At 42.8% G+C, this 23,720-nt stretch overlaps 1 protein-coding gene across 1 annotated transcript in view; it reads left to right on the forward strand.

The window, feature by feature from the left end:
• Positions 1-1,556: 1,556 nt before the first annotated feature.
• LOC144108822 (DDB1- and CUL4-associated factor 10-like) overlaps positions 1,557-23,720 on the forward strand; it is a 45,710-nt gene continuing 23,546 nt past the window's right edge. The window contains exons 1-3 of the mRNA XM_077642003.1: positions 1,557-1,766; positions 18,477-18,590; positions 20,669-20,866. Coding sequence (XP_077498129.1) covers positions 1,579-1,766; positions 18,477-18,590; positions 20,669-20,866 — 500 coding nt within the window. The 5' untranslated portion in view covers positions 1,557-1,578. The remainder of the gene's footprint in view (positions 1,767-18,476; positions 18,591-20,668; positions 20,867-23,720) is intronic.

The following is a 23,720-nucleotide window of genomic DNA, read 5'->3' on the forward strand; positions in this document are numbered from 1 at the left end:
CATTGGAAAGTGTTAATACTTCTCTGACGATCCGACGAGAAAAATTAGTTGGCCTTTAAAGCGAAAGCTTTACTGGCCGCGAAACTGCGTTTTCGCCGTGGCGATGCTCCAAGGAGGCACATGACGTCATAATGCGTGACTCGCCGCAAATATTAAAGCGACAGCGCTCCGGGCCCAGTGTCGTAGAAAAGCAGGCGTCGTCGGCGTCAGCAGCGCCGGCCGTGAGCGAAAAATGTCGCAGTATATGTCACAACTCGGTGGACAGGGAAAGGTTTTTCCTTCCCTTAAGGCGCGGTACAGGTGTACTGCGAGAACTGATATACAGGCGTCAATTCCTTTCGTTAAAACCAATTTTCATTTCACTTTCCTTTGCTTACGGCCCGGTTCGGGTGTCTACCTAGATATGTGTGACAGGCGTCCTTTCCTTAAAATGTCCAATGGGCAGCGCGTTGCGCTGAACGGGCGATGGCATTCCGTGGACCCCTTGGCAACGGTGAAACATGCTGTCGCGTCTCACTCTTAAAGACGAAGCTTGAGCGTCCTCCAAATTTTTTCTCTATCTCGCTCCTTAGTCACTACCGCTCATGCGCCACTAGTAGCACCGAGCCACAGGTATCCCGCCGCTGCGCAGCGCCGCGCCTTTCATCAAAATGCAACTTTCAATTTTCAGTTTTATCTTTTTTCTTTTTCTCGAGTTTTCTCTTTCTTCTTTTTCTCGCCCCTTTATCCCTTCGTTTAAGGCGTGGTTCGGGTGTCCACCGATAAATCTGAGACTGTTACGGTGCCATTTCCTTTCCTCAGAAACCAAACAAAACAAGTGCGCTTTCGGCTTGCATACAGTCCATTGGCGTCGACAACGTTGCAAAGGCTGTTCATTTTTACGAAAGGAAAGGCGCACGAACTCCGTGGACCAGTGGAGGCCTCAATCTCGCTTTGATGTACGTGGCGTTGGTGTGCAACTGAAAAAGCCTGCTTTGCTTGCGTTCCGCACACTGGATAGGCAGGGCGCCCTCCCTGCCACCCTTGGAGGTGGCATGCAGTTATTGGTTGATCGCGAAAGATTGATCACCAAATAAACTCTGCGGCCTAGCTATTGCTGAAGTGCCGCAGGTCAGTCACAATGCTATGAGCGCAAATGCATTCAGGCCACTATCTCTCTCTCACCAACCGCCACATGTATCAAAGCAAGAATGAGGCGTCCACGGATCGAGGGAGCTAGTTATGTGCCCTTCCTTTCCTCAAAGCCATCGCTGTCTAGAAGATTGTCAACGCCAACGCCAATGAACACAGTGAACGCCGACACCTTTAGCTTCGTATATCGTGAGATTAGCTGAGCTAATCCGCAATAATTTTTTTATTGTAGCTATTACACTGTTGATGTGTTATAAGCAGGTGCCAAGAAAGAGTATAAAAATATTTTGCAGGGAAGCAGATGAAATGCATAATGTTTGCAAAGGCCATTGTATCCCAGGCAGGGTATCAAGACATGGTTGTACTTTTTATTAGTGTTGCCAACAAATGGCTCACATGTAATATGTGCTGATGTCCTTTTCCAGAGTAAAAAAAAACTGATCAAGTATGGCACCAAAAAAACTGGACTTTTGGGGCAGGAAAGTGGATCATCAGCGTTTAGGACTACGCTCATACATTGGTGCCAATGATAACATGTTCCAGGAGCTGTACAGTGCGTTTCTGCCATCACAGAAACCTGATTTCTACCGTTCCAATCATGGAGGCATTTTCAACTTGTCTTTCGCCCCTGAAGGGTATGTCACTTTTTTTTTTACACCTGCAGCTTTTCCAAACATAGCTGGCAGAGGCTGCCTGTGTTTGTGTGCTTGTAGACACCTGTAATGATTAGAAATGTTTAATTATTACATTTTTGAATCCATTGTTCAAAATCTAGGCTTATCCCGTTGCATGTTTTCGAGATTTGCAAATGGTGACACTAGAAATGTTTTCACCGTTTATTGGTGGTGCCATCCAGCTCTTCATTATTTTGTAAGCAAGCCTGACCAGTCATTGAGCTACCACAATTATACTTCCTGACCTAAAAATTTTGTAGGAAGAGCCTGTCCAAATTTTGAACTAAGAAGCCTGATACGTTTCACCACTGGTATCGGTAATGAGTATATTTGTGGTGACTTAGTACATAGCATTATAACATTGGACATGTTAGAGATGCTTTGTGGCACTAATGGTGTTAGAGTTCAATTTCATAGTGAAACTCTATGACAGTGGACGACACCAATTACAAACCTACACCATGATAACGTACACCCACTTGCATCCAGCACATATGGCGGACACAGTGGAAAATTATTGTAGAACGTTCAGTTGGGCAAGTTGGTACAGATGCATCATTAGTAAAATAGTGCGAAAGTCGTCAGACAAGAACAAAAAGGACACGGGACAGACAGCGCTCGTCCCCTGTCCTTCTGTTTCTTGTCCGATGCTGTTCGCGCTGTTTACAAAAGATGAAAATTATTGTAGAAGAAAAGGTTTAGACGTTTCTTAATTAAAAAGTACGTGAGCTGTCGAAACTTACCATCGATGCTCTTAATGATGCACTAAAGAGGAATCTGAACTCGTATATTTACTGCGGGAACTCGGTCTACATGTCCCGAGCTTTCTTATAAAATTCCAGGTATTGCCTTGTACAGCCGATTTCCGTAGCCTAAATCGGAATAAACGTAACGGCTCCCGCTTTTTTTGAACTCAACGCTGAACGTCGGAGGGGCCATCGAATGCGTGCAGTGGTTTTCAGTTAGTACCATGGCGGCTTCGCTTTCACTTTTATTTTGTTTTTTTCGGTTTCTGTGAATAAATAATTCCAGTCGTTTACAAAATAGCCGCAAATTAGGCCCACGTCAATAAAAATACGCGTGGAATCGGCTTTATGTATCGCTCCGCCGATGGCACAGCGGCAAGCCGCCACAGGACTGACTGAAAGGGACTCCAAGCTTTGGTTGGCTCTTCTTATCTTCAGCGTTGACATAAAAAAGGCGGGAGCAGGGACTGGTGATCCAATTTAAATTAGAGAAATCGGCAACTCAAAACCATAATTTGAAGTTTTTAAGAATGCTAGGAACGTGTAGATTGAGTTCCCGTGTTAAAATGACGCGTTCAGATTCCTCCTGAGTGCACCCTTAAAGAAGTCTGTGGTCTCTTCGGTGTGTTTTAGTGAGCCATCTTTGCACCCACAAACGCCTTGCTGATCAATGTGGGAAGCGTGACACCAGACAGCACATGAAAGATAATGACACAGCTACCATATGCCTTTTTTGTGTCACTGTATGTTGCTTCATGTTATGATTTCTTTGGTACCTATCTTTTTATTGCTACTATGCCTGTTAGGTGTTGCATAAAAAAGCAACATTCGCTTTTCAACAGTTACCAGCTCTGCATGCAATACTATTCTGAACACTGGTCACTGTTTGGCGAACTATAGTTAATGTTGCGGCAGCTTTTGTTTACCAGGTGCTGCAGCATTGCCAGGAGACAAATATTTTTCACGCCCGAGTGTCGTTGTGAAGTTACTGTTTGTTTGGATTTGCGACCATGCGAGCACATACAACACTCATGGTAAAACCGCGCAGAAAACACACAAGGACGGAACAAACACGACGACACGAGCGCTGACTTTCAACTGGTGATTTATTACGCACGCGTGTACATATACTATTCCCGCCAAACACTACACAGAACAAAAATAATCACGAAACACTGCGTCATCAATGAACACATTAAATCTACCTTGCTGCAAATGCATGCTCCAAACAGGTGATTTCGTGGTTAGCCAATGATAATGAGGGCTTGCTAATGCATGCTGCACCCCCTTGTCTATATGATATGCCTCTACTAGTTCCCTTACTATCTGATCTTTATGTTTGAAGATGACGGATGTCTGATGAAGCAATGAGGCGCACGTGTGCTTAGGTTGCCTGCAGTGCAGCGCAAAATTCGAACTGGCTGCCCTGTCCAAAGAATTGTAATGCTCCCTCAGCCGTTCATTAAGACATCGCCCAGTCGGACCAACATACCACGCACCGCATGAAAGAGGGATCTTGTATACTACACCTTCGACGCACTCAACCCTCCTCTCTGCGTGTGCTGTGGTACAACCACCACCAATCGTCCTTCCTAGTAGGGACTCTCGCTTCCACTGCACAGCTCGGCAAACGTTGCTTAATTTTCTGCGAGACGAAAATACAACATCAACTAGAAATGTCCGCCCCACTTTCTTCAGACGGTGTGATAATGCATGGACATAAGGGATGACAGCAATCTTCCAGCGATTCATGACCTCATCTTCCTGAGGAGCACGCTTATGCTCCGATTTGATTTTGGCCATCAGCCTTTCGCATAACCTTCCGATATTTGCCTCAGGAAAACCAGCGTCCTTAAGCCTAGAAATATGGCCTTGCACACATTCCTCAATGATATGGACACACGACTTGTTGAGGGCGGCGCGAACATAAGACAGGGCGATGCCATCCTTTACCAGCTTAGAGTGCCCAGACTGAAAGCTGAGTAGGGGCTTGACGGAACGAGGCGAATACAGCCAGCAAACATGTCCGGGCTCAAGACTCAGCTCCACATCCAAGAATTGTATCCTACCTTGGTTAACAGTCTCCGTGGTGAAAGCAAGCCCTTGACCATTTCTGACGAATGTGTTCACGACATCTTGCGTGCATCCTTCGTTTTAAACAAAAACGAGGTAATCGTCCACGTATCTGTGTACTTTCAGTACACCGCCCGGTAACTCTCCTGCAATTGCTTTGTCAATTCCGCTAAGGAACAAGTCACTTAGCAGCGGAGCCACGCGAGACCCAATGCATATCCCGGAACGCTGTATGAACACACTGTCATCCCATGCAACAATGGTGGAACGGAGGTACATACTCAGCACTTCAAGGAAAGCATCAACAGACACACCGAAAACATTTCGGAAGCGCACTTCGTCATTGTCCTCACTTGTACATTCCCTTACAAAGCGCAGCAAACACTCATGAGGAATTGAATAGTATAAATCCTCGACGTCCACGCTGAACACATGACAGCCACCAGGATTATTGTTCTGAAGGTACTCCAAGACGACGTCAGAGTTTCGCGTTCGGAAAGGGTCTTCAAAAGCAAGGGAAGCAAGCGCCTTCTGTAAGTAGCTGGAAACAACAAGCTGCCAAGTTCCCTTCTCCGAAATTATGGACCGAAACGGATAGCCTATTTTGTGGGTTTTAACCGTAAAAAATATTTCAAGCGTGCTGCGTTCCGATTTCTTTACGGACTCGCGCAAACGGTCGAGATTGGCCTTTTTAAGAAGGGCGACGGCACGTCTCTTAACTTTTGCGGCATTCTCTTGCACTTGTCGAAAATTCGTGGAGATGGCAGCAAGCGCTTTGTCCGAGAACACACTCTCCTTCATAACAACAAAGCACCCCTCCTTGTCTGCTATCAGCGGTCTCAGGTCGTTCGCGGCCAGGTGGTTCACTAATGCGCCAAACCCTTTTTGAGCCTTACGCTTGCCAAGGGAACCTTGAACAGCTTAGAACCACTCGGAGACGCACTGCTGGCGCTGCACTTCAGGTGCCTGCCCAGCGATTGTCCTTGACAGGCCCAACTCTTCAGCTGGTAATAGCCGTGGCTCAAAACAGTATTTTGGTCCCAGCTGCAGTGTCTTGCGATTGCGTTCTTCCACAACCGCGTCATCCAAAACCACTACCCTACCGCGAGCACCGGCAGACATGCGTTCCTTGCTCGCAGACAATGAGCGGCGGACCCTGTTCCACATGAAATTAGTGTGCTGGTAGCTGTCTTGCACCAATCAGCAAAGAGTCGGCGATCACTTCGTTCACGTTCATTGCCACAACAAACATTCAACTTTTCTTTGAAAAAACGAGCTTGTCTCCACCACTCCGAGGCGAAGAAATGGCAGATCTTTCTTGAATGGCCGGGGGAAGGCCATGATGACCAGACCGTTGAAAGTTTCTATGAGGACGTAGAATCGGCAATGAATAAAGTAAAAGCGCAGTACACTGTACTGATGGGCGACCTCAATGCGAAGGTGGGCAAGAAGCAGGCTGACGACCACGCGGTAGGTGACTATGGAATAGGCTCTAGAAATAGCAGGGGAGAGTTATTAGTCGAATTCGCGGATAGAAATAATTTACGGATCATGAATACCTTCTTGCGCAAACGAGAAAACAGGAAGTGGACCTGAATGAGCCCCAATGGTGAGATTAAAAATGAAATCGACTTCATACTATGCGCTAAACCTGGCATCATTCAGGATGTGGCCGTCCTCGGAAAGGTGCGTTGCAGCGACCCTAGAATGGTATGGTCTAGAATTGGCAACGTCATCACTTCTATCATATTCGTGACGTCATCATCAGCCACCCATGACGCAAAAAAGCAATATGGCCGGTGGCCACAACCGACCAATAGGAGCGAGGCTTATTGACTCCTTTGTGACAAGTTTTTGACAATTTTCCTTATTGACAGTTACGTAATCTAGCCCCATATTCAAAAGTCTAAAATCTCAGACATTCTATCTTTTGAAGACATCCCAGTATCTATAACAGCACACAGATCCCTCGACACCATCCGTGGTGTCATCTCGGAAAACGATTTCATACGTGTAACCGAAATGAAATGCTAGAAGGTCTCAGTGACCAAAATGTCACAGATATGTACCTAATTAAAATCCACAAGCAAAACAAAAAAAAATATACACTAAAACCTAGTTCTCACATTCAGCACAAGCACATTACGCGAAACCATCGAAGTCGGATAAATTGAGGTAAATGTCTGTCACTAGATTCCGAACTTACGCAGACGCTTGAATTGTCAGAGATTCAGGCGCGGCTCACCGAGTGGCCGCGGCCGCAAAACTTGTGCGAAATGTGCTTCCAAGGACCATCATTCCGAAGAATGTGATACAGAACTAAGCTGCCCAAACTACAAAGGAGACCACGCTGTGTACTGCAGGGCGTGTCCTTCCTGGATACAAGCAAAAGAGGCAATCACCATAGAGACCAAAGAGAACACTTCTTTAAAAGAAGCGAGGAAGCGTTTCGCCCTTACAAACACATTCTCTTTCACAACAAAGCCTAATGTCGCTTATGTGGTGCGCAAGGGAGTCGCTCCACACAGCACTCCGGGACCTGCCGAGGCCACTTCCACCGAGCCTATGGCAGGGCCTTCTATGCCTCAGGCAGGGTCAGCGAAAGCTGCCTTGCTATTGCCAAAGCAGGCAGTTTCGGTCCATGGGTTTGGCATTCCGCAGGACTTACCCCTTTCGGGGGAAGCCTGAATCTGACACAACCGCGGCAACGCGGTCCTCCAGCACCTCTGGCGAGGTGATGGATATAACTTCCAGTCCGCCTGCTTGGCGGCGGCGGAACAGCCCTCTTGAACGAAAAAGAGCATTCTGACCCCCAAATATTAAACATGGCTTTTTTAGCTGAGTGGAACTCTAGAGGACTGTTGACGAATTGCAGTGGCATAACATCTATACTAAGGTCAGTGTTGCCCGTAGCTTTGTCTTCAGGAAAACAATCTTGGTCCACAACATAGAATATCCTGATACATAATAAAATTTTTAGACGCGATCGCGAGCAGACAGATAGGCTTTTGGGAGGTGTCACTATTTTCATTCAAAGCGGCGTCCCTACTCAACAAATCAACATCAAATCAAAACTTGAAGCCGCTGCGGTCAGCATCGTCAGCTATAAAACAATTACTATCTGTTCTGTATATATCCCACCACATTTTACATTAACAGTCCATGATCTGCAAGAACTCACTGATGAACTTCCAGAACCGTATTTAGTACTGGAGGATTTTAACACTCCTTTTTAAGGAGAAGCGTGCGCTGTGACCTTAACTGCCAAATAAACGAAACTTTTATCCTCACCAATAATGTATGTCGGTTAAATACGAAGAATGCCACATACTGCTCACCTACATCTGGGAAAATGACCTGTTTAAATTTGTGATTTACTTCGCCTTCTGCTTTTAACGATTTTTATGTGATGCCATTGACAACCGATATGGTAGCCATCACCTCCCTGTATTGCTCAGTTTAACATCTCCACCGGAAATAATCCCCACAAAACCGCGACGCTGGAAGCTGCATCTAGCAGACTGGGAACTTTGTAGAGTTAGAGCCTCTTTACAAAATATAGACTAAAAATGCCTCAGACTCGTTCAAATAAATGAAGAGGTCATCAATTGTATCGTAACTGCTGCAGAATAAGCTATTTCGCACTCTTCTGGAGTAGTGCGACCAAATCACAAAGGGTGGTGGACAATATAGTGAAAGGAAATGAAACAACAACAAAATAGAGCTCGAGGTAAATTTCTCAGCTATACGACACATGAAAATCTCGTAAATTTTTAAGAGGTAAGAGCTAAAGCTCGTTACGTCCACCTCTGCCGAGAGAGCGTCATGGCAGAGTTACGTTTCATCCATAAACAGTGAAATCACATGTAAAAATTGTGGGACCAGGTTCCAAAATTAAACGGCAACTTCTCATCGTTCACAATTCTTCTGCTGACATCACTTGGCACAGAAAAAAGCATAAGGAAGTAGACAGACATCTTGGGGGAACATTTCTCTGCAGTTTCTATTTCATCGCAATATACGCAGTTATTGATAAAACACAAAAATATAACCGAAAAACGAAAACCACCAATAAATGAGGGTAGAAAAGAACAATACAACAACTTAATCACTCTCAAAATACTGTCTACCGGAAATAAACTGCTTTAGGACTCAACCAATTACCCTATGAAATGCTTGCCCATCTTTCTGAGCCTGCCGTAGAAGCACTTTTAAGATTCTTTAACATAATTTAGATATCAAGGAATGTACCGGAAGCCTAGAAAAAGTTATTATTGTACCATTTCTTAAACCTAATAAACCCCCAATCTCTCCTTGCAGTCATAGACTCATAGCCGTTACGAGTTGCCTCGCCTGATCCTTTGCAAATGTACTGACTATAAGAATATATTTTGTCCTTCAATCCTGGAAACTTCTTGATATACATATATGTGTTTTTAAAAGCAATGCTCCTAAGAGATCACCTAGTCCGTCTAGAAAATACCGTCAGAGAAGCTGTTATCTACAAAAAAAAACACTGTCTTGCAGTCTTTTTTGATTTAGAAAAGCATATGATACAACCTGGTGGTTCGGTACTCTTCAGTACTTAACTGAGCTCGGCATCCGTGGCAGAATGCTTAATTCCATTAATGACTTTTTGTCTAACGATTCATTTAATATCCGCCTGGGCTCAACCCTTTCGAAGAATTTTATTGAAGAAAATGGAGTACCTCAAGGGTGTATTTTAAGCACAACTCTCTTTATGGTAAAAATAAATTCTCTTACCAAAGTAATACTGACGTCTGTTATGTATTCACTTTATGTAGTCGGCCTCCAGATAGCTTGCACATCCTCCAACATACCGAGATGCGAAAGACAAGCAAAATTAACGATAAACAAACAAAATGTCCTCATCGGCAGACAGAAATAGCTTCCGGTTTTCTACACAGCTACATTTTATTATCTTGTGTGAAACTGGAAAAACTAAGAAAAAAGTACTTTACTTAATTTTATAATTAATGCATTCAATTTCACCTAGCACTGCTCTTAGATGATAATGCCATTGTGAATATACCTTCTATTTTTACCATTTTAAAATCAGCAGGTATATTTCAGCAACTGTAAATTTTGAACCACTACCTCGCTTTATTTCAAGATACCTCTAAGCCAATTTCTCATTCCTAAAAAGAAAGCTGAGGTTTTTAGTTGATTGGTTAGGACCCTCATGAACTTTTCTCAGGCAAGGATAGCTGCTGAGGCTACCTGACCTTTTTTAAGTCTTCTACAATTATACATTTCTAAATTTCTTCTCTGTTATTACTAGACAGTAAAATCTTAGGCCATATACACCATTGATAATATTTCACATTTGTAAATATCCTACAGAAAACTTGTTCTATACCTTGAGTTTGCCGTATGATGGCCTTAGCTGCCTATGTGCCACAAATCCCAATACAACACGTTTGTAACGGATTCTCCGGGGCACTTGACTTGCAAAGATGTTGATAGAGCCTGGCGTGCTCAGTGTGTCGAATTGCGGCAGCTAAGGCGACAGTGTCAGCGCAAGATCGAAGAGCAAGATAACAGGACTATGCAGTGCGAGTGGCCAAAGTGGAAGTGAAGTGGCGGAAACGCGAAAATATGTCAACGTGAGCAGCCAAATGGAAGCAATGCGTAGAAGATGTGGAGCAGAGGCGAGCAGTTCACATCCCGCTGGTGAAAATTTGTTGCAGTACATTGTACAATCAGCAACCCCATAGAACATTCAGGCCCCATCATGACTGGTCGTTGGTGTATTGGCCTATATGTCAATGTTTGTACCTTTTTTAATTTGATTGTAATGACTTCCATCCCCTTATCAATTCGTACAAGCTGGCCAATATTCCTTGCAGCAGTAGATTATGAGGGATACGGTTCTCACGAGGTCACAAAAAATCTTCGTATTGTCTGAAATTTGTATAATGCAAAATGATAAAAATCCTTGTGCAGAAGCATGAGAGGTGCGTGCACACAGGGTTGTTTATGGCTAACAAGATATAGTCGCCGCCGTGTGCCCTTGCACACTGCTCGCGGTGTGTATGCGACAGGTGATCGCGCGTTGGAAATGTGTGGGTGGCGCTTAGTGCTTGAAGGCGCGGTTTCGGCTCGCACGTTCGTATCATCCGCAGGGGTTTCGGAGGTTGTCCGGGGCACGCGAGGTCCTACGCATTATACAGGGATGTGATCCGTCTATTGAATTTTATCATTTCATATCATCCTAAAACATTTACCAAATGTGATCATTCCAGTGAGATTTTACTGTTTTTCTTCATGAATCAAGTATTATACTGCATATTTTGAGAGATCATGCCCAGGTACCAGAATGTGTGTTTAACCGTTAACACTGTACGCCACCAGGCACCAAAAACACTTGAGATAAACCATTCAAAGAAGCAATTTTCAACCGCAAAAATTATTTGACTTGCCACTAAGCAGTGGTAATTTTCTTTGTATCTTCTTGCTGAAGTGCTCCTTATTTTGATCATTACATCCACTAACTTGCTTAGGAGTTTTTCATTTTAAACATTTTGCTCTTAACGGATGCTCCCACTGTTTGCTGCATTTCCATATGTCACTGTATATAACAATGGCTCAAGACTCTAAAATCCTCAGGTGGTAGAAATTTCCAGAGCCCTTCCCTACGGCCTTGCTCACAGCATGAGTCGCTTTGGGATGTTAAATCCCCTTAAACCACAAACCAATCACCAGTGGCTCAGAGCTGTACTTCAAGGTTGCACACGTCAGTCATATTCCATCATCATTAGTATTAGTGCTCTTTAATAATAAAATAACAAAGCAAGGAAAAGGCGTTGCTAGCGGCGGCATCTGCCATTAAAACCTGAAGCACCTGATTTGTGGCTAACGTGATAGAAATGACAGGGAGAGGAAACGAAAATTAGGAACGATAGTAGAGGCGATCATCCTTCCCTTCTTCAAAATCCGTTGCTTATTTCATAACAGGCCGCGGTTGTTAGCCTTTTTTTCAATGCTTTGTGCTTTGACTTCACAGTATGTGTTCTTGTGGATGTGTTTGTGATTCTTTCTCATTATCTTGGTCACTCGTCCTTAACTGATAGCCAAATGTGTCGCATCCTGCCGTGTATACTGGTGAAAATGCCTTGCAACTCCGAATTCACTGGCATGCTCCCTTATTAAGCAAATTAGTGCAGTTGTGAGTGGCGCACTGCCCATCTGTCATCGTACTGTCATACATCGGGATGGCATAGAGGATTTGTTTTCTTTTCTGCACTCTCTATCTTGCTCTTTTTTCGAAATTACTACTCTGTAAGGCTATTGTTATTACGCTGCAATGCCCACAAACCAACGTGCGAAGGCACTACACCAGCTTTTCTATGTTGCCGAATGTATCAATGCCTATCTCGCAGCTATTCTTGCTTTCTTTTGTTTTTTTCGTCATTCGTCCTACTTTCTTGGCTTTCTGCACCCAGTTTTGCTGGTCTTCATTAAGAGTAGTCTCATTTTGATTTCTTTGAACCCTTGTGCTTTGCTTAGCCCTTGCCTTCGTGCTCACTAACCGTCTTTTTCAGCTATGCTTGTTTTCGTTGCTTTTTCATCTTTCTTCCTACTTCCTTTCCTTTCTGTATCCAGTTTTGTTTGTCTTTATGCGGAGCAATGTAACTTTGTTTTTTTGCCCCCTTGTCTTCGTTTACTTCTTTTCTTTCTGAGCACTGCCTATCTCTTCCAGCTATTCTTGCTTTCGTTTCTTTTTTCGTCTTTCTTACTACTTCGTTTGCTTTCTGCGCCCAGTTTTGTTTGTCTTTATGCAGAGTAACCTTATTTTGTGTGCTTTTCCACCTTGTTCTTCGTTTATTTATTGCCTTTCTGCTCACTGCCTAACTCTTTCAGCTATTCTTGCTTTCGTTCCTTTTTTTCGTCTTTCTTCCTACTTCCTTTGCATTCTGCACGCAGTTTTGTTTGTCTTCAAGCAGAGGAATCTGATTTTGTTTTCTTTGCCCCCTTTCCCTTCGTCTTGTCTTTACCTTCCTGCTCACTGCTTATCTCTTACAGCTCTTCGTGCATTCGTTGCTTTTTTCGTCTTTCTTCCTACTTCCTTTGCTTTCTACAACAAGTTTTGTTTGTCTTTATGCAGAGTAATGTCATTGTGTTTTCTTTGCCCCCTTGTCTTTCGTTTTCTCCTTGCCTTCCTGCTCACTGCCTAACTCCTTCAGCTGCTCTTGCTTTCGTTCCTTTTTTCGTCTTTCTTCCATTTTCCTTGGCTTTCTGCACTCAGTTTTGTTTGTCTTTATGCAGAGGAATCTCATTTTGTTTTCTTTGCCCTTTGTCCTTCGTGTGCTGCTTGCCTTCCTCCTCACTGCCTATCTCTTTCAGCTATTTTTGCTTTCGTTTCGTTTTTTCGTCTTTCTGGCGGCTGAATTTTTTGAACGAAAAACGCTAATGCGCCCGTGTGCTGTGCAATCTCAGTGCACGTTAAGGATCCCCAGGTGGTCGAAATTATTCCGGATTCCTCAACTGCGGCACCTCTTCTACCTTCTTTTAATCCCTCCTTTATCCCTTCCCTCACGCCGCGGTTCAGGTTTTCAAAAATATTTGAAACAGATACTACGCCATTTCCTTCCCCCCCCCCAAAAAAAACCAATTATTATTATTCCTACTTCTTTTGCTGGCTGCACCCAGCTTGGTTTGTCTTTATTAAGAATAATCTCATTTTGTTTTCTTTGCCCTTGTCTTTCGTTCACTCCTTGCCTTCCTGCTCACTGGCCATCTCTTTCAGCTATTCTTGCATTCATGTCTTTTCTCGACATTCTTCCTACTTCCATTGCTTTTCGCACCCAGTTTTTGGTCTTTATGCAAAGTAATATTCTCTCTTTTTTGCTACATGTCCTTCGTTTACTCCTTGCCCCCTTGTTCTTCGTTCACCCCTTGCATTCCTCCTCACTGCCTATTGCTTTCAGCTGTTCTTGCATTCGTTCTTGATTCATATTGCAGCGAAGAAGCACACACACACAGAGAAGGAACACGCAAAAAACACGGACGAACGCTGCACTCACAACTGGTTTACTGCGAAAAGAATTCAAGCTTAAAATAGCTCACGCATCTGCGCACTACAGAAAGAAAACCAAAACAAACACGTGCCACGGAATAACATCTTATCGTATTGCCGCGAAAAGGTTGAATTCCGAAGCGTACAAAAAAACGGATGCATCACTAATGCAGCAATCTGCTTTTTCCTTTATGTGAAAGGCCTCCAGGAGTTCACGTGCCGTTTTATACTTGCTTCTGCCTAGGATTCGAACACTATCGAAACGTGGCGAACATGTCACGCATGACTGGCAGTGCGTGAGCTATTTTAAGCTTGAATTCTTTTCGCAGTAAACCAGTTGTGAGTGCAGCGTTCGTCCGTGTTTTTTGCGTGTTCCTTCTCTGTGTGTGTGTGCTTCTTCGCTGCAATATGAATCAAGAATGTTACCAACTTGCCCAAAAACGTGTTTTACTCTTGCATTCGTTCTGTTGCGTCTTTCTTACTATTTCTTTTGCTTTGTACAGCCAGTTTTGTTTATCTTTATGCAAAGTAATCTCAGTTTGTTTTCTTTTCTCCCTTTTCCTTCGTTTGCTCCTTGCCTTCTTCCTTTAATTGCTGCTCTCATTTTTGTTTGTTTTTGCACAATAATCTCATTTTGTGTCCTTTGCCCTCTTGTTCTTCTCTCGCTCTTTGCCTTCCTGCGCACTGTCTATCTCTTTCAGCTATTTTTGCTTTCGTTTTTTTCGTCTTTCTTCATAATTCCTTTGCTTGTTGCACTCAGTTTTGTTTGCCTTTATCCTGAGTAATCTCATTCTCTTTCATTTGCCCCCTTGTCTTTCGTTTACTCCTTGCCTTTCTGCTCACTGCCTATTTCATCCAGCTATTCATACTTTCGTTTGTTTTTCGTCATTCGTCCTACTTCCTGGGCTTTTTGCACCCAGTTTTGTTTGTCTTTATGAAGAGTAATCTCATTTTGTTTTCTTTTGCCGCTTGTCCACCGCTTAGTCCTTGCCTTTCTGCTCACTGCCTATCTCTTTCATCTGTTTTTGCTATCGTTTCTTTTTTCAACTTTCTTCCCACTTCCTTTGCTTTCCGCACCCATTTTTGTTTCTTTATGCAGTGTAATCATAGTTCGTGTTCTTTGCCCCCTTGTCCTTTGTTTATTCAGTGCGTTTTGCTCACTGCCTATTTCTTTCAGCTATTTTTGCTTTCGTCTTCGTAATTCTTTTGCTTGCTGCACTCAGCTTTGTTTGGTCATTATGCAGAGTAATCTCATTTTGTTTTATTCGCCCTCTTGTCCTTCATTTACTCTTTGCGTTTCTTCTCACTGGCTTTTTTCTTTCAGCTAATATTGCTTTCGTTTCGTTTTTCATCTTTCTTCGTACTTTCTTTGCTTTATGCACCCAGTATTGTTTGCCTTTATGCAGAGTAATCTTATTTTGTTTTTTTTGTTCTTGTACTTCGTTTACTCTTTGCCTTCTTGCTCACTGCTAACCCTTTAAGCTATTTTTGCTTTCGTTTCTTTTTTTCGTCTTTCTTCATAATTCCCTTGCATGCTGCAATCATTATTTTTGTCTTTATGCAGAGTAATCTTAGTGTTCTTTGCCCTCTTGTCCTTCCTTTATTAATCGCGTTTTGCTCACTGCCTATTTCTTTCAGCTATTTTTGCTTAAGTTTCTCTTTTCGTCTTAATAATTCCATGCCTTTCTGCACTCAGTTTTCTTTGTCTTTATGCAGAGTAATCTCATTTTGTTTTGTTTGCCCCTTTTACGTCGTTTACTCCTTGCCTTCCTGCTCACTGTCTATCTCTTTAGGCTATTTTTTCTTTCATTTCTTTTTTTCGTCTTTCTTCATAATTCCTTTGCTTGCTGCAACCAGTTTTGTTTGTCTTTATTCAGAGTAATGTCATTTTGTTTTCTTTGCCACCTTGTCTTTCTTTTACTCCTTGCGTTTCTGCTCACTGCCTATATATTTCAGCTATCCTGGCTTTCCTTTCTTTTTTTCGCCTTTCTTCCTACTTCTTTTGCTTTGCGCACCAAGTTTTGTTTCTCTTTATGCAGGGTAATCTCAGTTTCTCTTTTTTTCGGCCTAGTCCTTCCTTTACTGCTTGCCTTCCTGCTCACTGCCCATCTCCTTCAGTTATTCTTGCTTTCATTTTTTTCGTTTTTCTTCCTACATCGTTTGCTTTCTGCATACAGTTTTCTTTGTCTTTATGCAGAGTAATCTCATATGTTTCCTTTTCCTTCTTGTCCATCGTTTCCTCCTTGCCTTTCTGCTTACTGCTTACCTTATTCAGCTGTTCTGTTGTTGTTGTTGTTGACCTCACACAATGGCACATACCCACAAGGGGGATTGGCCATAACCAGGCGGTGACTATTTAAATGATCAGTTGCATGTGGCAAGCATGGGATGACCTACCAAAATTTGGATCAAACAGTTTCCGTAGCCGAGGTGGTTGCAGGAGGTTGGGGGGGTCATACAAACTAAAATTTAGGCAAAGAAGGGGTAGGGATTACTATAAATGGTTGTAAAAACCGAAATACAGAAGCTGATAATGGAATGGGCAGGACGAAAGTTCATGATGGTAGACGTTTCGATTCTAGGAGATAATTTTGAACGGCAGAGCAAACATTTCCATTGGTATGGCCAAGCACAGAAGCGCCAAGAGACAGAACAACCGCAGAAGACAGGCGGAAACTGAGATTCTGTATTGGAACTTCTAATAGTCGCCTCCTAATTGATGAGTAGCTACGGCAAAAAAGAAGAAAGTGCTCTATTGTTTCCGGCTCCGCACAATACGGACACATTGGGGAGATCGCGAGACCAGGCCTGTATAGGTAAAAATTTAATTGCGGCACCCGGCAACGAAGCCTCATAAAGGAAACTTCAAGATTGCGCGATCGCCAGACTGAGCTTCTCCATGGGAACAGTAGGTGCTGGAAGTCGTCCAAAGAAGTAAGCGCTGATGCGCCCAATTTGTTCATTACAGTGTACCGTCGAAAGCGTGCCGCCGTGATGTAAGCAGCTGTTGGAAGCGGGTCAACAATCGGTCCACTCAGGGCTGCCTTCGCTAAAGCATCAGCTGATTCATTTAATAGAAGACCCCTGTGCCCAGGAACCCAAAGAAATCGAATTTATGTTATGTGTGGAGGGATCAGGAATTTTAGTATCCGAAAGAGCTGCGATTCAGTGGACGCCGAGAGGGAAGTGCATAAAGATAACGAGTCCGTAATTATTATTACTGCTGATAAAGAAATTGGTACCTTGCGCAGAGCGAGAACCACTGGTAGAAACTCAACCAGATAGATAGGAGTGAAATCTTGGAGACGGAGAAAAAAATGCCAGTCAAGGGACTGGGAGTAAATACCTACACCTGCCTTTTCTGCACACACCGAGCCATCAGTCGCAATTGCAATATGTGAGCTGAAGGCCGACAAATAATCCTGCAACATACCATTTAACCATGAGAAAGGCAGTGATTTTTCATTACGTGGATAAATGTCATCGTAGATGATAGACACATTTGCAGGGATGGACCGCACCGGAACAATTTCAGGTATTCGCACGTTGAGTGGGCCCAGCAAAGATGCTGGTTTTCATTACATTTTTTTCGTCTTTCTTCCTACTTCCTTTGCTTTCTGTACTCAGTTTTTTGTTTTTATGCAAAGTAATCAGTTTTTAATTTCTTTTCTTCTTGTCCTTTCGTTATTCCTTGCCTTTCTGCTCACTGCCTATTTATTTCAGCTAGTATTGCTTTCGTTTCTTTTTTCCGTCATTCTTCCTACTTCGCTTGCTTTCTGTACCCAGTTTTTTCACATGGTTTCTTGGTGATGTAGCATTTTGACAGCATAATCATTCTTTTTCTTTTCTTTAAAGGTTTCTGGCACATAATGGTACTACTTTAATAATATTGTACCTGTAGCTTGGTTTTCATCTTTTCTGGCACCAGTCAACGTCTTGTGTGTGCCCTTCAGCCCTTGGTTTTTCATTCCACTACAGGTGTACCGTGCCAATTTTTCTTTTCTAAATGAAGTTTGATTTTAAATTACCTTTCCTGCATTTCTTCAGCACTGTTCTTTGATTTTTATTAGTCTAGGCCTGTGGTATTTCTGTAGTTGCAGGCATTTCTTCACATTTTTTTCTCTTTTGGCTATTTTGTTTTTCAGACTCAAAATGAAGTTTATAGTGCAGATGTGTGTCTGTTGCATCCATACAGTCACATCCTCATTTTAAACACGTAGACGAGTGCTGGGAAATAATTCAGAATATTCAAGCAGTCCAAAAAAGCGAACTCGTATTTTAACTCTGTGGGGTTCACAGCCGGTTCTATAAACCTGTCTGTACGGTTAAGTTGTCTGAACTTTTGGAGCCTGAAAATTTAGTTTTTGATTTTACCTGAATTAGAATATTGCGGCATTTTCAGAACATTTGGATCAAATAAAACAAATATTCTTTTCTATTTGACTTAATGATATTCTTGCTTTGGTAGTGCCAACCTTTTGGCCCTCTGTATGGGCCCTCTTAGTTTTGCTATTCAACTAGGTGACCATTGAAAACGTCTCGTCGAGTACTACTACATTGAGAAGTTTAGCAAAGCGTGCCACAATAAAGGGAAAAAATGTCCTCGTGGCATCTCACCCTTTTTACTTGACGTTGTGCATTAGGGTTTTGCACATGCCTTCTTATTATATCTGTTTTGTCGCCGTTTGCCTAACGCTGCTAGAATATCTGTTTGCATGTTTCCTTTTGTGCAGTTTAATTCGGTATGAGCCTCTGTACTGGCTGTGCACCGAAAATTCCGCATTTGTCACAGTGCTTTATTTCTGCTTTCAGTTCGATATTGGTTGCAGCTACAGAAGGCAAAAGCATCCTAATATTTGACCCGCTCAACCACAAGCTCATTAGGGAAGTCAGGCATGCACACAGTGACTGTGTCAACTATACCAGGTAGGTGTCACTCAGGGACGTGGGGTCTGAGGACCCCCCCCCCCCAGCAGTGTTCTTGTTAGACATGGGCCCTAACCACCCCCCCCGAGCGACTGCCTCGGGCCCTTCCCGGAAAAATATTTCTGGCTATGTGCCTGGTGTCACTTATATATTTGAACCCAGTTATATAATAAAATCTCATAGTAATGAAGTTTTCAGTATGTTAAGATTTTATTCACTCGGCGGATGTTTATAAAAGCTATTTCATTTTGCGTCTACGCAGTAAAGCATCTTCACTGCTCCATGCAATAATAATGTGGCACTCCGAAATAGTAATTTGCAAGTTGTCTTGAGACGTTGGCATGATAAATAACTAAAGTGACTCGAAAAATGTTTATTTTCTGATAAGTTGCAAATAGATGGGTTGCATGCGACGTCATGGGTGCTATGGTCGTGTCTGTAGCATAGCTTCAACTGTGCAGGCTAAAGCAGGTGGCGGTAAGCTGATTAGAAAAATGCGCAGGCTTTCGCCGCGCTTTGGATCTAAAACATTGCAGCCACTTTGACATCGATGCAACATATGTACACACTTGAACCCAGTTTTGACACAATCCTATGATGACCGCGGCAGTCGAATTTCGATGGAAGCAAAATTCTAGAGGCCCCTATTCTGTGCGATGTCAGTGCACGTTAATAAACCCGAGGTGGTCGAAGTTTCCGGAGGCATTCACTACGGCGTCTCTCATAGTCTGAGTCGCTTTGGGATGTTAAACTCCCATAAACCAAACCAAACGAAGCAATCTCATGAGGAATATATTCTCTGGATAAAATGCTTTTGTTACATCAGGTGGCCTTTATATGGTTCATTTAATTTCATCTCTGAATAGTAGAGAGGGTTTGCCATGCCATGCAGCTCTAATGCTTAAGATAACAGAAAGTTGGGCTTGTTGTTATCTCATATACTAAGTCATCACCATCAGCAGCAGCGGCATCAGCAGAAGGTTGACTACGCCCGCAGCACTAAAAAGGCGTCTCCCCTATCTCACCAATAAACCCCGTCCTGTGCCCGCTGCGGCCACCCTATCACCGCAAACTCCTTATTCTCATCCGCCCACCTTATTTTCGTCCACCTCCTGCTACGCTTCTCTTCTCTTGGAATCCAGTCTTACCCTTAAGGACAATCATTTATCTTACCTTTGCATTAGATTCTATGCCCAAGCCTATTTCTTCCTCTTGATATTGACTAGCATGGCTTTAACCTGTATTTGATCCCTGGTCCACACTGCCCTCTTCCTGTCGCTTAACGTTACACCTGTCAATTTTTCCATAGCTCATTGGCTCTTCTTAACTTAAGTTGCACCCTTTTCTTTAGCCTCCACGTTTCTGCCCATAGTTGAGTACCGGCAAGATACAGCTGCTCTTTACTTTTCTCTTGAGGGATATTGGTAAACTGCCTTAGAATATCTGAGAGAACCTGCCGTCATCCTTGTCTTGCGCTACTTGCAGAGGCAATAATGCCGCTTTCCGATATAGTAGCCCGCAAGGTCTCTATGTCTGAGCATATTAAAAACCTAAAAATCCCCTAAATGAGTCTAAATCGTCATAGATGCATACATAATCCTAGAATTATGGCAGTACCTTAGTGCATTATGTATTTTAAAGAGGTGCTAGTAGCGGTAATGACTGAGCTGCTATGTTTGGCGGAAAAAATAATTTTTACAACAGAACGCAATCAAAGATGATATAATTTGTTAGACTAGATAGGTGATTGCCGGCATAGTTGTGCAAGTACCGACTGCTGCAAGAGTAGTGTTCTGCATGCGACATGTCGAGACAGCTACGTTGATCGTTTTCTGTAAATTGAAATTGATCTCTATGGTCTCTCCTACCTGCGATCAATGCCTTGCCACACTTCTTCAAACTTCCTGTACTCGCAGGTGTTTTGGCGAGCACGCTTTTGCAACATGTGGTGCTCCTGTCAGTGGCATTTAGTGCTGCATTTTAACAATAATAAAAAGTCGTGCTGCCTGTGTGACTTTCCTTTTGCGAGTTTCCAATGTAATGGAGAGGCAAATGTCTCAAAGTGAAACATTTCTCAGGTTTATTGACTCCAGGACATTTGCCACATGCTCGGATGACAAGACAGTGGCATTGTGGGATGTGCGAAACTTGAAGCAGAAGATACGTTCTCTCGTTGGCCACTACGGCTCGGTCACAAACATTGAATATGCATCGGAAGAGGGGTTGCTAGTAACCTCTGGATTTGATGGAAGCATACATACCTGGGACATCAATAAGTGAGTCTGTTATGCTCTCTGCTTGCAATTTACAATGGTACTTCATTGTGATTATATTTATTCATGTAAGTTAAGGACAACCTAATGTTAAGCTTTCTTATTGTCTCGTGCAGGTGCGGTTGTGGAATTTTTATTTAGCACTTTTGTATAACAAACAGAATAGATACTACCAGTAGGTATGGAAAGAAGGCCAGGATTGCAGTTTTTTTAGACAGGCAACACTTATATCGGTACAGTAGTCTTCTTTTTACTAGAGCTGCTTAGGATGACTGTGGTTATACTTGGTAAGCACCGGGCTAAGTTGAGGTATCTGTGAGGAAGTAGTCTAGTGGTTTCATTTATGTGTCGAATAAGATAGATATCATTACTTGGGTAACAGCCACAAAAGCGGGCTTTGTGACTGACACTATGTGACTGGCCGTGTAAATTGGTACTTCAAGAGTGGCTATTGCATGTATGGCATTTTAAGGACACAGGGTAGGCTACAACAAAAAAATCATCTTTCGGCTTACCAAGAATATTCATTCACTATGACATGTTCGTATGCCCTTTAGTAGAGCCAGAACAGCTGGTGCATTGAAGCCAAGTGATGATCAGGCAAGGCTGATTTCCTCGGAGCGTGCACTTGCTCACAATTTTGGAGATAAGAAATTGTAAAAAAAGTGGGAATTTTCCTAAGGCCGGCTGTATCTTTAATAGGTGTCTGGTAAAGCACGAAAGGTGCATTGTTCGTTTCATTGAACTCTGGAACGTTTTTCTCCGCTCTTTTGTTACCTCATGCGAGACGCCCCGTTTATTTACTATTGCATGGTTAGTTTGAAAGTTTACTTTTGATTTCAGTTAGGTTGTTTTCGACCATGTATTTCTACATACTATCAGTAGCGACACCTGTCACATGTTCTGTTTGAAAGACAGTGACTCTGAATGTGCAGACCAGAGCCAAATGAGGGACAAGCATTTTTACACGATACTAGCCCGAATCAACTCTTGACACCATAATGTCCGTTTTGCAGCAGCCAACACAGAGAGGGCTTCTAAGAAAGTGTCTCCTTATGCAACTGAAAATTCCAACAAGCCGCTTAGCCATTAACCCTAGGGTGGGGGAGCACCACTGAATGCCTTCCTTGGAATGCAGATCTTAGAATTTCTTTTCGAGATGCTGTGCTCACAATCGGTGATGCAGTGCGGCTGTAGTTAACATTCTGTGATATTCGAGGTGACATCACAAGACAATTAAGATATCACTAGGGTGTTACATTATGACATGGTTGTGTGAGGGGGACCTTTATCAAAAGTGCTTCACTCATAGAGCTGCCAAACAGACAACAAAGAAGGCTAGAGAAGCAAGCTAACTAGCTAAGATGCATAAGATTACCAATGGTACAGAGTACATGGCGAGTAGCTATTAAGGCGAGCACTTTTATTGGATGATACTCGCGCGTCCGGTGTAACGCTGTCTTCCACGTATATCACGGCAACTAATCAGGATAGCATAAATCGTATAGTAGAATCAAATAGAGGGGCAAATTTGTAACCCACACGGCAAATTCTATGTCAGTAGATTTATTGGTAAATAATTAGAGCCATGTATAGCGAAAGAAACAAAGAAAACAACTAAATGCGTCGATATAGCGCGGACGTTTATACTACGACGGGAGAGGGTCACGGAACACCCGAGATCGTCCTAGAAAAATATACACTACGTAGATGCGAGCCGTTTTATTTCAGTAGGTTTGCATCTATCATTATATAGATAAAGCTGGAAAAAATTTAAGCCTGCTATCTTTCTCATTGTTTTAGAAATGAGTCAACTGTAGGGGGACCGTTATAAAAGTGCTTCACTCGGAGAGCTGTCAAACAGATCACAGACGAGGTTAGAGAAGCAAGCTGACTAGCAACGCAGACTAATATTGCCAATGGTACTGAGTACACGGCGAGTCGCTATTAAGGCGAAAGCCTTTAGTGCCTCACACTCGTGCGTCCGATGTAACGCTGTCTTTCATGAATTACGCGGCTGCTGATCAAGATAGCAGAAACGAATGGTAGCATCAGATAGAAGGCACAAAATGTAACACCCATGCCAAGCTAAATGACTGTAGATTTTTTTAGTTTAATAAATATAGTCATTTATGGCGAAACGAAAACAAAGAAATCAACCAAATGCATTGATTGAGCATGTGGATTCCAAGATGTGCATTCCAAGAAAGACATTCTTTGGTGCGTACCCCATCGGAGGCTAAATGGTTAAGTGGCTTGTTTCGAATTTTGATATTGCATATGGAGACTGTTTCTGAGAAACCATCTCTGTGCTGGCTGCTGTAGAACAGACAATATGACGGTCAAAAGATGATTCGGGCAAGTATCATGCACCATTAACAGAGAAGCTAGAGAAGAAGAGGAGAAGAAGAAGGAGAAGGCCATGGCGCCTACAACGTCGTCTAGATCGAAAGTGTGCCGCAGAATCGCAGTCGGCAAGGCTTAAGGCTTTCGCTTTGCCGCACTTTAGATTGCCAAAGTGCTCGCAAAATTTTTGTATAGATGTTGGAGTGCACATTGTTTCAGCCAAAAAATTCAAGTAAATATGATTTTGTTTTCGACCTTGAATATCTCAAAATATTATTTTTGGCAACATTTGACTCATTGCTAGAACAATGAGAAAAGATAGCATGTTTAACTTTTTTCCAGCTTTATCTATATACAGAGAGAAGCAAACCTACTGAACTAAAGCGGTACGCATCTACGTGGTGTATCTTTTTCTAGAACAGTTTTAGAAAAAACTTATGCTTTGAGAAAAATTCACAGAAAGAAATATTTCTTAGAGAATAATAGCTATAGTTCGGTTAAATCAAAAGGA

This window comes from Amblyomma americanum, chromosome 10 (assembly GCF_052857255.1).
Source record: "Amblyomma americanum isolate KBUSLIRL-KWMA chromosome 10, ASM5285725v1, whole genome shotgun sequence".
Lineage (NCBI taxonomy): Eukaryota > Metazoa > Arthropoda > Arachnida > Ixodida > Ixodidae > Amblyomma > Amblyomma americanum.